This window comes from Ovis canadensis, chromosome 5 (assembly GCF_042477335.2).
Source record: "Ovis canadensis isolate MfBH-ARS-UI-01 breed Bighorn chromosome 5, ARS-UI_OviCan_v2, whole genome shotgun sequence".
NCBI lineage: Eukaryota > Metazoa > Chordata > Mammalia > Artiodactyla > Bovidae > Ovis > Ovis canadensis.
In genome coordinates, this window is record NC_091249.1 from 93,920,567 (window position 1) to 93,938,494 (window position 17,928).

The window sequence follows — 17,928 nt, forward strand, 5'->3', positions numbered from 1 at the left end:
GTTAAATTCCCATTGCTTTTCAGACACTTTGAGCCGAATCAGTCCTATCTTTTAATGAGTCTACTCAGTGACAGAGACCTAGCCATAGTCAATGCCATTTTTCTGGAGAATGATTGGGACTCTTACAAATATATGCTGTAAAATGTTGACTAAATTCATTTTGGTTATCTGACATGAGGGAATGATATGTTTATTAAACTACTCTTGTCGATAAAGTGTAACACTGTAGCCAAACAATTTGGTAACCAACACGAGTTACCAAATTTTGAGTGATTTAAATGATGACTGAAGTGCAAAAAAAGACTAACTAACTTTTTATTGTATATATTGGGTGTCTTCTGTGTGTATGTAGCACTATACCAGGTTGCATTAGGGATCACAAAGAACCATAATCATAATAATAATTATCATTTATTATTGGTCTGGCACTGAGCTAAGTATGCATATTAATTACATGAGGTTGATACTGTTAATAGTTCCATTTTGCAAATGAGGCAATTTTGGCTTAGAAAGATCAAATACATTGTTCTAAATAGTCATTTTGACTGAAGAAGCAATAGGAACTCTGAGAAAAAAGGCCAGCCAAGGAATGTTCCCTAGAGAAGTTCTTGGCTGAATATGGGCTTTAGGGACTCAATTGCCATGGTCTATATTATAGACTTTCAAGGGCCATTAAATTAAAAATGAAAAATTAAAATGGGGAACCAACATAGGGCCACAAATTTTACGTGTGATCATTTTTCTTTGTAAGTGTGACAGATATGAATTTGACAGGACCAGTCTGTTCTGGTTCTTGGTTTTAATTGTCCTTCATGCAGTATGCCAGTAAAAGTGGAGGACCCCAAAAGCTAGTTCTGATTTCCCAGGAAAACTGAGAGAAGCTGAGGAATAGTAGTAGCTAAGTGGATGTAATCCAGGAATGATGATTGATCAAAACGATGGTGACTTCTTCACTTCTTCTTTTAACTAATATTGATTAAATTCTTGGGCTCCAAAATCACTGCAGACGGTGACTATAGCCACAAAATTAAAAAACGCTCCTTGGAAGAAAAGGTATGACAAACCTAGACAGCATGTTAAAAAGCAGAGACATCACTGCCAACAAAGGTCCATATAGTCAAAGCTATGGTTTTTCCAGTAGTCATGTATGGATGTGAGTTGGACCATAAGGAAAGCTGAATGCCAAAGAGTTGATACTTTCGAATTGTGGTGCTGGAGAAGGTGTTTGAGAGTCCCTTGGACAGCAAGGAGATCAAACCAGTCAGTCCTAAAGGAAATCAACCCTGAATATTCATTGGAAAGACTGAAGCTGAAGCTGAAGCTCCAGTACTTCAGCCACCTGGTGAGAAGAGCCGACTGTTTGCAAAAGACCCTGATGCTGGGAAAGATTGAGGGCAGGAGACGAGGACAACAGAGGATGAGATGATTGGATGGCATCATTGAACCAATGGAGATGAGTTTGAGCAAACTCAGGGAGATGGTGAAGGACAGGGAGTCCTGGTGTGCTGCGGTCCTTTGGGTCGCAAAGAGTTGGATATGAGTTAGCGACTGAACAACAACAACAACCTTTACTGTGCCAACCTCCGTGTAAGATCCTGGAAATGTAAAACAGCCACTGTCCTTATTCTCATGGAGTCTAGCGGAGAAGCCAGACATTAATTAAACGAGTACATAATAACAAAATAAGTTAGATGAGCTGAAGAGAACATGGATATTTTGAGGGTCTGTAACTGAGGAGCCACACCTGGGTGGGACGTCAAGGAAGGTGTCCATGTGGAGAGGATGCTTGAAGATCTGAAAGATGATCAGAAGGAGTAGGAACAGATGTGTGTTGTGGAGAAGGGCACAGAGAAGGGAGGGCTTGCTGGGCAGAAGGAACTGTGGTTACAGAGGTCCTGATGAAGGCTTTTGTGGAAAAAATGAAGAAAGTGACAACATGAGTAGGTAAGAGAAGGCTGAGGATAAACCAACAGGGCCTTGAAAGTCTTGGCTGACAATTTTTATAATATTTAGTATTAAAGATAATTGTTTCAGCATCTTCGGGCCTCCAGACGGGGCTAGTGGCTAACTCTTAATAAAAGTGGAAGTGTTAGGTGCTCGGTCGTGTCTGACTTTGTGACCCCTTGGACTGTAGCCCACCAGGCTCCTCTTTCCATGGAATTCTCCAGGCAAGAATACTGGAGTGGGTAGCCATATCCTTCTCCAGAGGATTTTCCCAACCCAGGGATTGAACCTGGTTCTCATGCATTGCAGGCAGATTCTTTACCACCTGAGCCTTGAGGAAAGCCCTAATTCTAATGAGGTCAGTGGCTAATTCTAATCCTTGTTTTCCTATATATCATAAAGTGTTTTTCTCTACTTTCAAAATTTTCTCTTCACCATAGTTTGATGATGATGTCCATAAATGTGACTTTCTTTGTATTGATTTTGCTTGGTGTCCTATGATCTTTTTGAATCTGTGTATGTATGTCTTTTACCATATTTGGGAAATTTTCATCTATTATTTCTTCAAATATTTGTTTTTTTTTCCCATGCCTTCTCTTGTCCATAGGACTTCAATTATAAAAGGCATTTTATGCATTTGATTTTTTTCATAAATCCCAGACATTTTATTTTTTAAATTCATTTTCCCTCTGTTCTTCAGACTGGATAACTTCTATTGATCCATCTTTATGTTTAATAACTTTACTCAGTCACCTCCATTCTTTGTTTAATCCTATCTAGTGAGTTTTTAATTTAAAATACTATAATTTTCAGTTCTGGAATTTCCATTGAGTTATTGTTTTTATAGTTTGTATTTCTGTGCTGAGATTTACTGTGTCTTTTGTTATGATCATATTTTTCACTGTATTCTTGAGCAGAGTTATGACCCGGGTCTCCTGCGTTGCAGGCAGATGCTTTACTGTCTGAGCCACCAGGGAAGCCCCAGAGTTATGACACGTGGTTTAAAAACAAATCCTTGAAGCTTAATTCCAGCATTAAGTCTTCTAGGGATTGGTCTCTACCGACTGTCTCTTCTCAAGAATGGGTCATGCTTTCCCGTTTCTTTGAATATCAAGTAGTTTTAGATTGTAGCCTAGTTATTATGAGTGATATGTTATAGAAATTGTGGGTTCTTATATGATCCTCTGAAAAGTATTGTGCTTTTTTTTTTTAATTGGGTAATTTAATCAAACTCACAGTATAAAACTCTGTCTCCCTAGAGGTGGGATCGGCTCTTTTAATTCTTTGGCCTCCAGGAAGGAAGTCTGGAGTCTGCCTGTACATACATGACTCAAGGTTCACCATAGAGCTGAGCAAAGATTATAAATATATTTTAGGGCTCTGCCTCTCTGGCTCTCTCTTGTCTTGAATTTTCCTCCTCATATTCCAGTAGCTGTATTTCCCTCAAATCCTCTGGCTCTTCAAATCAGCACGTCTATGGGTTTCCCTCAGAAATTAAGCTGGGAGAATATTAGATTCTTTCTAAGGAAAGAAGATCTTAAAATTATTAAAAACAAAGCAAACAAAAAAAGACAAAGCTTCTTAGCACCTTTCTGTTCCTCTGAGAGTTGATTCCCAAATGTTTTAAGCCTACTTTTGTTTGCTTTTCAGTTCCCTTACGTGGCTTTTATTCAGTGTTTATTCCAGAGATTATAGTTGTTATCTGTGCGAGATATTTTTCTAATAGGAGATACTTACCATGTTAGAAGAGGAACTTTTATAGCCTTTGGAAGGAAGACAGTGGGACAAGATGAACAGAACAAGTGACATGATCAGATAAGCACCTTCATAAAGTTCTTTAGATGCAGTGCGGAGAGGAGACCAGAATGAATGGAGAAGACCAGTTTGGAAACCACTGCTGAAGTCCACATGAAAGATGATGTTGCTCCTGCACTAGGTGGTGGCAGTGGAGGCAAGCAAGATGCTTGGGTTTGAGAGATTGCTTCAAAGGAACGTTGATAAGACTTGGTTCATAGATTAGAGATATGGAGGGAGAAGCAAGGTACAGAATCAAGGATGGTTGATGCCTAGATTTTTGGCATGCATCAGTGAATATTTGGGTGCCATTCCTGAAAGAGTGAACCCTGGAAACATAAATGAAGTAGAGAAGGAAATGTGAGACTGAGATATTTTAAAATATGGAGGGTGGAGAATGACTCATAGATGGCTTCAAGCCTCTAGGATTAAGATACGAGAAGAATAATGGGGCCACGGACAGAAATGAGGTCTAATGGCAACATGATAGTGAATGTATTTAATCTTCCTTTAAGTATTGAGAAGGCATTTGGGAATCTAGCAGTGCCTGGGTGTCATGCAAGTACTTTGGGGCCACAGTTGTGATCATTATTTGTCATAGTAATGTGTCTATACAGAAGTGTGGGTCACTAGGAACTCTGGTTGGAAAAATGCCAGAAAAAAGTTTTTATTATTATTATTACTCCTATTGTATTAAATATAATGCCATGATGGAGCATTTCTCTGCCAAATATTCAGTTACACCTTGGCTATAGGTCAGTTGGTAAAGAATCCAATTGCAATATAGGAGACCCTGGTTCGATTCCTGAGTCAGGAAGATGTACTGGAGAAGGGATAGGCTACCCACTCCAGTATTCTTGGGCTTCCCTTGTGACTCAGCTGGTAAAGAATCCACCTGCAATATGAGAGACCTGGGTTCAATCCCTGGGTTGGGAAGAGCCCCTGGGGAAGGGAAAGGCTACCCACTCCAGTATTCTGGCCTGGAGAATTCCATGGACTATATAGGTCCAACTTTATCATAAAGGTTTAAACCAACTTTATCATAAAGGTTTCTTCAATATTGTATTATTAATAATATAACTATTAAGGTCCACAGTAATTGGTTATCAGTTGACTCCTGTTGTGGTCTGAGTTTCCAAAGATGTAAAAGCATAGAAATTTTTATGAAAATTGCAAGAGGGCAATTGTTCCCTCATTATAGGACAGAAGCACTGAGTGCGGTAACTTTAAAAGTCACTTCAATATTCACATGATGAATTCGGTTGCCATGGAAATAGGCATCGTTATTATTAGCAACCTCCATAATTTCTATACTGGTTTCTCCTCCATGTGAATTACATTTGTATTCATGTCGCCATTATTATGCTATTATAACCAACCTCAAATCCTGATTAAAACTGTTAAGACAGAAGCCAAACATTCCTATCAATAAACAGAAATCAAACAGACTGGCATCAGATATGACTGAATTTTGTGGGTGGTTAACACACAGGGGATTAGAAATTGTATGAACACTCATTGAGGAAAGCAGGGATTTGTAATTAGCTGAGGTTTACTTTTGTTCTCTGTAAAATAAGAATCCTGGAATACGTGATCTTAAGCTCCTTCCAGCTCTAATATTTTATCCTAACATAGTTTACTTAAAATGTACATTTGCTGGGTCTATTAAGTGTTGTATGCAAAGCCTGGCTTCCTAAATAAGATTGCAGGTTCTGGACACATCCATTCAGTTACCCATCCATATAATCAGGAGGTTTTTGTTTGGTGCTTACTAAGCATTAGAAAACTAACTTTAGTTTACATGCTAATTGGCCAGTCAGGAAATCAAAGGTGAACATAATAATACACAAAGTAATTGCAGATTGTGTTAAGTGGTGTGAAGGAATTTGGAAAGGGTGTTGTGACAAAAGTGATGAAAGGGTGAAGTGTACAGCAGGTGGTTAGGATAGACTGCTCTGCAGAAATGAGGTTTAGTGGAGACGGAATGCAAGGAAGGGCCAAGAGAAGAGTGCAAAGGCAAAAAGAACAGCAGGTGCAAAGGTCCTTCCTGGAGACTACAAGAGGGCGTGGAAGGCAACAGACTTAATTCAGAAGCAGATATGGGAGATGGGTGATGTATTGAACTAGGCATTAAAGAGATCTGCAGAAATGTAAGCCAACACCGCTTCTCTAAGTACATTTATGTTCTTGTTGAAAATAGTTATTTTACAATAAAAATATGTAATGGATTTTTGTTATTTTCAAAAGAGTTTTATTTTTAAAATTTTCACATATGGTAAATATGCATATGAAAAAAGAACCCACATGAAAGTTCTCTTGGGGCCTCGCTTATTTAATGGGATGAAAGACTTAAGAGGTTTAAGAATCACTGGTCCAGGACTTTCCCAGTACTGGATAAACAATCTCAATCATTATTTCCCAGCTGCACAAGGCTTAAAACTCTGTAAATACCCTCCTCTCCTTCCTTCTCCCTTCTTACCCATTGCGGGTCCTGGGGTGGCGCAGACCCGCACCCCACGGCCTCAGATCTTTTGACATCCTAACCTCTGCCTTACTGACACCAGCGTTCCTGCATCTCCACATCCCAGCCCGCTTCCCGGGCACTCTCCGCCATCCCGGGCACTCGCCTACCCAACACACACTGGCGCCCTCAAGTAGGGCTCCCCCCATTCCGGATCCCCGGCATCCCGGGCCTCCCTGGTCTTACACCCGCCTCCCAGCACTCCTACCCGCCAGGCAGGCTGTGGTGTCGATCCACTTGAGCAGCTGTGCAGCGCTCAGCTCGCCCCGGGCGTTGGCGTGCTCAGGCTGGATGGCCTGGCTCATGCGCACCTCCGCGGGCGCCGGCCGCTCCAGCTCCATGGCTCGTCAGGAGTGCGAAGTGACCGGGCCTGGGCGCCGCCTGGCCATCGGCCGGGCCCGCCCCGGCTCCAAAGGGCACTGAGCCGCTGTCCCGAGCCCGCATCCCGTGCCCTGGCGCACCAGGAGGTGAGATTTAAGGGGCCAGGAATGTCGCGAGGAGAGTGAAATGGAACTCTTCACTGAATCCGGGGCGACCGAGGTTGGCAAAGCTGGAACCAGCTCGGGTTTCTCACCTGTAAAGGGGAGATAGCACTTATCTCAGAGGACTGTGCAGAGAATTAGTGAGATGAAGTACAAAACTCAGGGGCTAAGGGGACATGGGTGTTTGCCAAGTAAACTAGTGAGGTTACTGTCTGCCTGAAGAACTTGACAAGTGATGGGGAGTTAATAATTAATTAGTTACATTTTCTCCAGAGAAAGGTAGACCTTTCGCTTTGGAAGTTGATTTTTAAAGTATTTGACTTTTCTTTCTTTTTTTCTGCTGTACACTGCCAGGTAGGGTGGGCAATCACTCCTCCCATCCCTAGTTCAAAATCCACCTTCTGGTTCTTAGAATAATATAATGGCTCAAAAAAAGCCACTCTATTATTCATCATTTTGTTATGAAATTACGCCCACAGCCAAACACAGAAAGAGGGGCTGATTTTTGCTGGCATATCAGAGTCACCCAATAAGGGAAGGCAACCTTTTGATTTTAACGTAGAGAATAAACTGTTGCTGCATTGCAAATGAGCTCAACAGATCCCAAGAGAATTTCTTCTTGATGCAAGACAGAATCTAGAATATTAAATAAGATTTCTCATTGTCAACTTTTAGCACACATAAACTTTCCAGAGCTGAAATCAGTGATTCTGCAGGGCACTCCCCATTAAGGAAACAGTGACACCAGAAAACCTACAACATATTATAGAGCCATAGACGCCATATTAGGAGGACTGGCTGCATCTGGGAGGGCATGCATGGGTGAGGAAATGGGTGCCTAGAGGGGTGTGTCAGGCAGGCAGCTGATGTAAAGGAGCAGTTAAGGTTGTTGAGCACCTGACTTGAACTCAGGGCTCCTGACTTACCACAAAGTCTTATCAACTCCAACAAATCAGTGCTGCTTTTCATCCCTTTGCAGATGGCCTACTAAGCCCCAGCTTGGAGCATCTGAATGGAGATTCCGGTAATTTTGCTTGTTTTTTAAAATCGCTTTTAACATAAGAGAGGAATTAAGGAATCATGGACATGATAGCTTTTCAGGATCCTCTGTGGGTAGGTTTCTGTCCCATATGAGCTTAAGAATTGGATGCATTCAGTTGGGTAAGTAGGAAGTTTGACTTCTATAAAATGACTATTTTTTAGCAAAGTAAAACTTATGCTTCCAGGATGGTCCCCATATAAGTTGATTTTCAAATAACAGTGTTATTAGTTTTATCACTTTTGTCATTCCTCATTAGAAAGTGCTTCTAGAGTTCTTTATAGCATCTTGGCAGCTTGGATTATTATTCAGCAAATACTCACTCCATCTACTGATTACTCCATGGGAGGCACTTACTGGTGTGTGGCTTGGCCATGTGACTTGCATTTTATAGAATATGAGGAGGTAACGGTGTACCAGTTTGAACCTAGCCCTTATTTTTAGGGACGTCTGACCTCTGCAGTGAGAAGATGCTGTGCCTGAGCCACTGCCCCACGAGCATCTGGGTGCCGGGCTGCATTCACGTATTGCAGAGCCATTCCAGCCAACCTGCAGACTTGCAGCCTGAAGCTGAGCCACGCAGCAGACATGCTGAATGGGATTTGACTATTTATTTTTGTCTGTCACTGTGATTGGGGGATTGTTACACAGCAATGCCTAACAGTTACATGTGCAAATTTCATTTATTACTATTTTAGAAAATTTATTAAGTTATTGGAAATTAAACGTGTTTAGGCTGGGTTTTATTGTTTGGGGTAAAAAACAGTGACTAACATAATAATATGTATGTACATAATAATATGTATGTATACTTTACTTTCCAAAATGATTATCTGGAAAAGGACAGCACGTGTCTATATATGTATGTCTAGGAATTTATGACTAAAGAAGCAAAGTGCACAAGGTTACCATTATGCTTTGTTACATGTATTATCTCCTAATTAGATGTCTTGATTATGGTTTCTTAGCTTTTGTTGGTTTTGCACCAATTTTCAGTTTCATAGCCTCTGCCTGAAACTACTGTTCTTACTTTTTTTTTAATAGCATCCGCATGTGTGAACATTTGCTATAGCCTTTATCTGTCAAAGATTTCTGCTATTATGTTTGAAGAAAAGGCTTCCATTTTTCCATTTCTGTTTAGAGACATCTTTTGAAGATGAGCTGGCTCTGAAGCCAGCTTGATTTTAGAAGGTCATGCACAAGAGCAGGGGAGCTGTTCAGGAAGACTAGACAGAATATGATAATCACTAGAATAATAAGAACATCTTAGGATGTTGGAGTGGAAGGGAAACGAGGTAGTCAGACCCCCTCATTCTGGACGTGAGGAAATGAGGTATTTACCCTGGGTCGCATTGCAAAGTTAATGGTCAGGCTCTGAGAAAACTGAGAACAAGGAACATGAAATATAAGCAAAGGGGAAAAAAAGTGCTTCCCCCCAAAGCGAACCCTCCATCAGAAATTTGAGAGCAAGCAGTTTATTTGGGAGAAAACTGCAGAAGGCACTTTGTAGGAGAGTCAAAGTGTGGTCCCCAGACCATCAGCATCATCATCACCTGGGATTCTGTTAGAAATGGAGAATCGCCCCACCCCCAGCTTGCTAAGTCAGAAGGTGAAGGTGAAGTTGCTCAGTCGTGTCCGACTCTTTGCGGCCCCGTGGACTGTAGCCTACCAGGCTTCTCCGTCCATGGGATTCTCCAGGCAAGAATACTGGAGTGAGTTACCATTTCCTTCTCCAGGGGATTTTCCCGACCCAGGGATCACACTTCAGTCTTCCGCATTAGAGGCAGACGCTTTAACCTCTGAGCCAGAAGCTGCTTATTATTCCAATTCCCAAGGGAGTTGTAAGCATATTAACCTTTGTGAAGAACCTGCCTGAGTTATTCCTCCCAGCGAAGTGGGAGCTGGGATTTTTATCCTCCAATTCCCACCCTTCACTGCTGAGGGCTGCTTCCCAGCTGAACTCCTCAGCACTTCTGATTTCAGGGCGAGAGCAGCTCTTCGCTGAGAGCTGTGCCTCTGTAGGGAGGGAGAAGGCTCTCAGCTTGTACTGAAGCTGGGATGTGGAGTGCCGAGGGGCTGCTTTCTGTCCTGAACTGATATTCAGAGACTTCCCAGGGGCAGCTGGGAACTTTTTCTTCTTATGAGATGAACCCCAGGCAGAGGGTCTGATAACAGCATATTTCGTACAGAGATGAACTTTATTAGCTAGCAGTCTCTATGTCCACCTTTGGTATAGTTTAGGAAAGGTGCCAGCTCAGTGTTTTCAAATTCAAATTTATAGGGATGTGGTTCAAAGTGTAAATATGAAGTTTCTAAACAAAAAAAATTCAGAATTGGTTTCCATATATTTCAAGGGCCAGCTTATTGCCTGGAGCGTCGTCTTTGCTCCTGGACCCTCTTTTTGGGGTCACATTGACCTTAGGAAATTGGATTGTCCCATTTAGCATCTGAAGCCTCAGGCCAGCCTTCCTTCTATTTGTTCCCATGCCTTCCTCGTCCGAAGCTCTCAAACAAAGAAGCATTAGGTGTACAAGCCAGGTGTCACCTGATGTGTGGAGTGCAGCACTTTATTTTTTGAACATATGTATTAAGCCATGTGTATTAAGTCCAGTTTTTTTACTTCGCAGGGTTTGCTTGGCCTCACCTTCAGGAGGTGCAGGAGTAAAGAATCCACCAGCCAGTACAGGAGAGGCAAGAGACACAGGTTCAATCCCTGGGTCTGGAAGATCCCCTGGAGTAGGAAATGGCAATCTACTCTAGTATTACTTGGAAGATTCCGTGGACAGAGGAGCCTAGCAGGCTACAGTCCAGAGAGTCACAAAGAGTTGGACACCACTCACCACTGAGTACACACACACACACACACACACACACACACACACACACACCTTCTTCCCAGGACCTGCTCAGCGGAGGCTCCTGGATACCACTGCCACTGCTTGACAATTTGCTGGCCTCCAGGGTCTGCTTTCCAATATGGAGTCAGCTTTGTATCTCTGGAGTAGCCCCACTTGGTCATGGGGTTTAATTCTTTTTACATGTTGCTGAATTCTCTTTGCTAATATTCTGTTAAGGATTTTTACATTTATAATTTTGAGAGAAATTAGTCTGTTCTCTTTTCTTTACTGTCTTTGGTTTTGGTGTCAGGTTCATAAAATGAATTGGGAAGTGTTCCCTCTGTATTCTAGAAGAAATTCTTGTTCAAACATCTGTTAGAATTCTGCAGTGAAGCCATCTGAGCCCCTCATAACATGCTATACAGCCCAGTGAAGAATTATACTATTATTAATATATTATATTATTATTATATAATGGGTGTTATTATATTAATAATTGCCATTTTGTAGATGAGGAAACTGAAGCAACTTTCCCAAGATTACACAACTAGGAAATAGTAAAGCCAGGATTCAAACCCAATAGTCTTGCTGCTGTCTCAACTAGGCTGAGAAAGTGACCAGTGGGGTCCAGTTCAGTTCAATCACTCAGTCATGTCCAACTCTTTGTGACCCTATGGACTGCAGCACACCAGTCTTCCCTGTCCATCACCAACTCCCGGAGCTTACTCAAACTCATGTCCATTGAGTCAGTGATGCCATACACCCATCTCATCCTCTGTCGTCTCCAGAACCTCCCACCTTCAATCTTTCCCAGCAGCAGGGTCTTTTCCAACAAGTCAGTTCTTCACACCAGGTGGTCAAAGTATTGGAGTTTCAGCTTCAGCATCAGTCCTTTCAGTGAATATTCAGGACTGATTTCCTTCAGGACTGACAGGTTGGATCAGTTGGAAATGAGAGATGACAGTTTACCTAGATCTGTCTAACTTCAAAGGCCATGCTTCTTCTAGTCCAAGCTACCTTCATTCGCTCATTTATTCATTCAATCAGTACATGTTTATTGAGTGCCTATTATTCAGGGACTGTTTGGGGCATTGGATAAATGAATGATGAATGAGATAGATTTAGTTTCCAACTTTATAGAGTTCATTGCTTAATAAATAACATGCGAAAGTGCTACAAAAGTGTAATTCATTCTAAGAAGTATGAAACAGTGATAAACATGTATGGAAACTAGCTGATGGCTGTGGGCAGCTCCTCAGATTATATCCTGCAATTGACCATTTACTAAAATTGAAGGTCACTTCTGATTTGTGTTTCTAAACAATCATAGACCTTCAGAACAGTGGAAGTACCATGCAAAGGTGTGCTTTTTGCTGTCCAAGTGTCACTGCTCCTAGGCCCTTACTGTGGACAGAGCTATGAAGTGTGTGTACTTATCTGTCTATAGTGGGTTGAAGGATGGTCCTCCCCAAAGATATGCCCATGTCATACTCACTAGAGTGGCTCCCCATGGGCCCGTGGGAGAGGGCAGGGGCCAACCCCCACTGAGCTCAGAGCTTACCCTGCAGGTCCAAACACATCTTTAACCACGAGGAATCATCAGCCAGGGCTTGGTGACTGGAGCAATGCTGGAAGGCTAAAACCTACCTATTTTATTTAGGAGGAGGCCTGTACCTAAGCATCAGAGGCATTTCCTGGTGGTAAAATGGATATTTATCCCCTATTAGAGAGAGATCCTGGAGAAAGCAATGGCACCCTACTCCAGCACTCTTGTCTTGAAAATCCCATGGTTGGAGGAGCCTGGTAGGCTGCAGTCTATGGGGTCGCTAAGAGTCGGACACGACTGAGCGACTTCACTTTCATTTTCACTTTCCACTTTCATGCATTGGAGAAGGAAATGGCAACCCACTGCAGTATTCTTGCCTATAGAATCCCAGGGATGGGGGAGCCTGGTGGGCTGCCATCTATGGGGTTGCACAGAGTTGGACACAACTGAAGCGACTTAGCAGTAGCAGCAGCAGAGAGATATCCACCTGCTGAGAAAAAGCTCCAGATTAAATTTCAAGGATGAAACAAGATTTGTCCTGACAGGTACATAGATCCTCAAAGACTATGTAATAACCTCTTATAAAACAGCCTGAAATTATTTTGTATGGCAGTTCCCCACTTTGTATAGAGCCTTTATGATTTGTGCTTAATAATATACTGCCTTAAAATTTAGAATTGTTTAATATCAGCATGTCTTTTCTCTCTAAGGAGATTCAGGCATCAGCTATTTCATTAAACATATTGTTTTAAATGTATAATATTGACCAGACACTTGGCTAAGCATAGGTAAGGCCGCCATTCTCAAGGAACTCTGTCTGGTATTTAAATCAGTTATGTGGTGTGAAAAAAGGCACATCATAAGATACTGTACACAGCGCATGGGGACATCGAGAGGGGAGGCTCTCCTCCACATGGCCCTCCCCAGAAAGTCTTCATTGCTCTGTCAAGCAAGCAGCAGGACCTACGCATCCTGAGCAAAGGGGAATGAGCCCTGGCCTGAGCCCTGCCTGGGTCTCGGGGCTCCCAGAATTGGCTAAATATGTTGAACCAGGCTTGACAGTGGGCAGGTGCAAAGACTGCTGCAAGGCTGGGACATATAGCAAATGCTTATTAAGAAGGTTCTGTTATGGCCCTGCCTCTGCTGCTTCCTTCCTTGTGGACCTTGGTTAAGTTTTAAAGTCTCAGGAGAGAGCATTTATCTGACTAAGCTTAATTCATATGTCTCCTCATGGCCCTAGGACTGGGGAAGGGAAGAGCACAGGAGGGGCAAAATCTTTTTCTCTTGGTTTCAGTAGAGATTGAGACAGGTACCTGGAGTTACTTTCTCATGAAGATTAAACACACTAGGGGAGAAGTTATTCCCCCCAAAGAAATGATCTATGATTTGGAATGGAGAATGGAAGCTAGATGAATTTTTATAATTATCAGTGACTTGTACAAAGGCATTCAGGCATTGGGAAGACATAGGGAAAGGCAAGTTCTTGATAGTGTTGATCAGCAGCTGGATCAAGCCTCATCTGAAGTCAACGTACTTTGGAATTTTCAGTTACATGACCAGATAAGTCTTTTCTATGGCCTCTTCTCCCCTACTCTTTTTTTTTGCTTAGGACAAAACAAACAAACAAAAAACATGTTTGAGTTTGGGTATCTGTCATGTGTAACCAAAAGATTTCTAACCAATACATACCCACTCCCCATTGTTCTTACACAATTGCTGGTAGTTTTTTATTTTTCTTTTATTTGCTATGGAAATATTCATTTCTACTTTTCCAGTCTCTGAGTGACATCCATGCTGCTCATTTTTAGCTCATATCAGGTGGGTGACACAACTCCATAACAACATTTTTAAGTCATTTTTCTCAAATAGGTGATATGCTTTTATAACAATGTTTGATTACAATGCTTTGTAGCATCCTAATAAAACCAAGGTAACACACATTGGAAATAGTTTTTTTCTTACAGCAGTTTTGAAATGTGTTTCAGCCATCCAGCTGACTAGGCTAGAGATACAAAGCCTCCACAGTCAACAGTGTGTCTTTATATCAGGCAACTTCTTGGTCCCACCAGGTCTCCCTGGCCTGAGCCCTGCCTAGGTGCTATGGGGTATACACAGCAGCATCAAAGAGATCCAGGTCAGTTCCTGTCCCCGCGGGACACTGGAAAAGTAACCTGACCTGATATAATGCCACATTATCCTGGGGGGCTTTAGTTACTAATTAATTCACAAGAGAGTCTGTCTAGGACAGCCACTCTAATTATTCCAATTTTTAAACGAGGAGGCTAAGGTCAGAAATTTACCCTGCATTGTCCACCTAGTTCGGTTCAGTTGCTCAGTCATGTCTGACTCTGCGACCCCATGGACTGCAGCTCTCCAGGTTTCCCTGTCCATCACCAGCTCCCAGAGCCTGCTCAAACTCATGTCCATCAAGTCAGTGATGCCATCCAACCATCTCATCCTCTGTCATCCCCTTCTCCTGCCTTCAATCTTTCCCAGCATCAGGGTATTTTTCACTGAGTCAGTTCTTTGCATCAGGTGGCCAAAGTATTGGAGTTTCAGCTTCAGCATCAGTCCTTCCAATGAATATTCAGGGCTGATTTCCTTTAGGATTGACTGGTTGGATCACCTTGAAGTCCAAGGAACTCTCAAGAGTCTTCTCCAACATCACAGTTCAAAAGCATCAATTCTTCAGCACTCAGCTTTCTTTATGGTCCAACCTAATCAGTAATCCGGAGAAGGCAATGGCACCCCACTCTGTACTCTTGCCTGGAAAATCCCATGGATGGAGGAGCCTGGTGGGCTGCAGTCCAAGGGGTTGCTAAGAGTCGGGCACGAGTGAGTGACTTCATTTTCACTTTTCATTTTCATACATTGGAGAAGGAAATGGCAACCCACTCCAGTATTCTTGGCCTGGAGAATCCCAGGGTCGGGGAGCCTGATGGGCTGCCGTCTATGGGTTCGCACAGAGTCAGACATGACTGAAGCGACTTAGCAGCAATCAGTAATCAAGTTGTCCATCTAATCAGTAATTGAATCTGAATTCCTAAGTAACTCTGCCTCTTGAGTCACTCATTCAAGGTACTGCAATCTTTGCCATTTGCCATGTTATTTTAATGTATTAAACAATATCCTAATACTTATCATTTGGCATTTGAAAAGAAAACAATGTCCCATAATGTAGATACTGACATCTCTTGGATTTTTCATTTAGGATCTTTTTCTCCTGATTTTATCACATGCAGAGAAAACAGAAGAGAGAATTAAATTTCTGTTAGAAAACAGTAATTCATAGGTCAGAAAAATCTTGGTTTACAGACTGGAACTAGTGAAGACAAACATTTTAATAAATCTTGGAAAAAATGTATTTCCTACCTGTTGGAATTACAACTGTCTTGCATATTCTTTCCTCTATAGAATCACATGTAAAAAAAAAATAAAATAAAATAAAAAAAAAAAAATAAAAAAAATAAAAAAAAAAATAAAAAAAAAAAGTAAAAAAAAAAAAAAGAATCACATGTGTAGCCTGGGGTATCTAAGGGACATAAACATAGGCCATCATTTCCGTACTTTTTTATTCTTGTCACTTGAATTAGGTCAGTAGAAGTTTGGAGGCAAAAGACATACTTAATCTTTCAAAATCCTAATATGAATGGGAGTAGGTAGCCAAGTGGGTCCCTCAGCAAATGTTGAGAGCTTATCCCTGCTACAGCTTACATTCTGGTAAGGGGAGGCAGATGCTGATAGATGGGTGTGTTTGTGTTTGTGTGTGTGAGATGCTTTGGAGAAAAAACAGGAGAGGGGAAGAGGTAGGTGGGCATGGTTGCAACTTTACACAGAGTGATCAGGAAAGGCTTCCCTGAGACCCTGACAGTTGAGCAAAGGTCAGAAGGAAGTGACTGAAGAGCCATGAGGCCTCTCTGGGGGAGCAGGTTGTCTCTAGGAGTGCTCCCTAATGTCCCTGTCCTCCTTCTGTTCACGTGGTGGGACTGCATCTCAGATCTCCTGGAGTATGAACTGATTTGACCGGTGAGACATAAGTAGCAATGGGTGAAGGGTGTTAAGAGTCAGGGCGTGACTTGTCATGTTGCTTTCTCTTCAGACAGTGGAATCCACATAGAAGAGGCCCCTGAGGATGCATCTGGATCAGGACTTCATGGGCCAGAGCCAGCAGCTAACCCAGAGACTCTGCTGCTGTAACCCTGAAATGTGAGAGTTGCTTGTCACTGTGGCATTCCCTAGGTTGTTCCGACTAATGCAGCAGTGTTCTGGATGGGGGAACAGCAGTGCCAAGGCCCTTAGCTACGAGCGTACCTGGCATGTCTGAGGAGCAGGGCAGAGGCTGTGTGGAGCAGATTGGGCAGGAGAGTCCTGAGATGATATCACAAAGGTAAAGAAGGGTGAGACAGGTTGTGCAGGGCCTTCAAAGCCATTGTAAGGACTTTTGATTTTAATCTGAGTGAAATGGGGAATTGGGGAGTTTAGAGCAGAGGAAAGATAAGATTTGCATTGCATTTCAAAGGATCATTCTAGTCGTTCTGCTGAGAATAGACTGCAGGGGGCAAAGTGCAAGAAGTGGAGTAAGGAGATCATTGCAGGTCATATATGCTTTCCTGATGGAACCCAGGGGCCTGGGAAACAAGGTGTGGCAGCAGGGGTGGACCCAGCCACTGCCACTTGTGCTACTTGGGAAATGTATGATTCTAGTCCTTGCAACTCACAGCTCGGAGATTTGTGAGCGTATATCTCCTGGTTCCCAAAGAGGGACACTTGTGCCAGGGGAGTCCAGCAAGCGTTCTAGTCACTCCAGTCTCCTTGTGCCAAGAGACCAGCAGGAAGGAAAGATGTCACCATCCTGGCAGGGGAAACTGATCTAAAACTCCAGGAGCAGGCTGGAATTTGGGGGAAGGCAAAAATCCATTTGGCATGCAGTGATTTGGGGAGCATCTCTTGGTTCTTCCTTGCCTGGTTTTGGTGATAAATAGATCTTTCAGCAGCTATGTCCTTTGAAGGGCATGACGACCAGGATAAACAAGCTCTTCAGGAATGAGGACATTGTTTACTCACCAGGTAAACCACCTAAGCCCTTAGAGGTGTAGCCAAGGGTAATCTAGAATGGGTAACTGAGGAGGGTGATTATTAGCATCATCACAAACTGAAACCAGCTACAGTAGGGGGTACAGTTTGTCTCATAAATTTTCCCTTGTAAGTTTTCTCTAGGAAAAGAGACCAGCTAGAAACTTGGAGCAGCTATTCCAAGGTCATCAGACTTACTGTACAAAGCAAGCAGATCTGAGCAGGCAAGGGGTGGATTTCAGTGAATTTTGTGGTGTGCAGCACACAATACCCCCTGTAGGACCCAAACATTCATTCTCCAAGTTACCAAAAGTGTCCCCATTCTTGGATGACACCTGGGCACCTTTCCAGATATTGCCCTTTGTGGATGGGAATTGCCAGGATTTATGTTCCCTCCCCAAAAGGGGGTCATTTTCGCTGACTGGCTTACTTGCGGAGTATAAGGACCTGGCCTCTTGCCTCAGTCTGGGACATCTCTGAAGAGCATGCCTGGTTTAGAATCTCTCTGCGATTGGCTGAGGTCTCTGTTGTACTTACATCAGAGTTCAGCTCCATCTGCCCAGTCTGCTTCCTTCCTTTCTGGGGTAGACAGAATAATGAATGGCTTCCCCCGGGTGTCTAACCCTACTTCCCAGAACTCATAAACGTGTTGCCTTACATGGCAAAAGGAATTTGCAGGTGTAATTAAGTTA

The 17,928-nt window shown here is 42.6% G+C and overlaps 1 protein-coding gene and 1 long non-coding RNA gene across 2 annotated transcripts in view; one reads left to right on the forward strand and one right to left on the reverse strand.

Moving 5' to 3' along the window:
- The window catches only part of ACOT12 (acyl-CoA thioesterase 12), a 41,273-nt gene extending 34,565 nt beyond the window's left edge, over positions 1-6,708 (reverse strand). The window contains exon 1 of the mRNA XM_069590055.1: positions 6,468-6,708. Coding sequence (XP_069446156.1) covers positions 6,468-6,600 — 133 coding nt within the window. The 5' untranslated portion in view covers positions 6,601-6,708. The remainder of the gene's footprint in view (positions 1-6,467) is intronic.
- Positions 1-8,745, forward strand: part of LOC138440487 (uncharacterized) — a 53,564-nt gene extending 44,819 nt beyond the window's left edge. The window contains exons 8-9 of the long non-coding RNA XR_011257047.1: positions 7,721-7,765; positions 8,225-8,745. This is a non-coding gene — a long non-coding RNA (uncharacterized lncRNA). The remainder of the gene's footprint in view (positions 1-7,720; positions 7,766-8,224) is intronic.
- Positions 8,746-17,928: the final 9,183 nt, after the last annotated feature.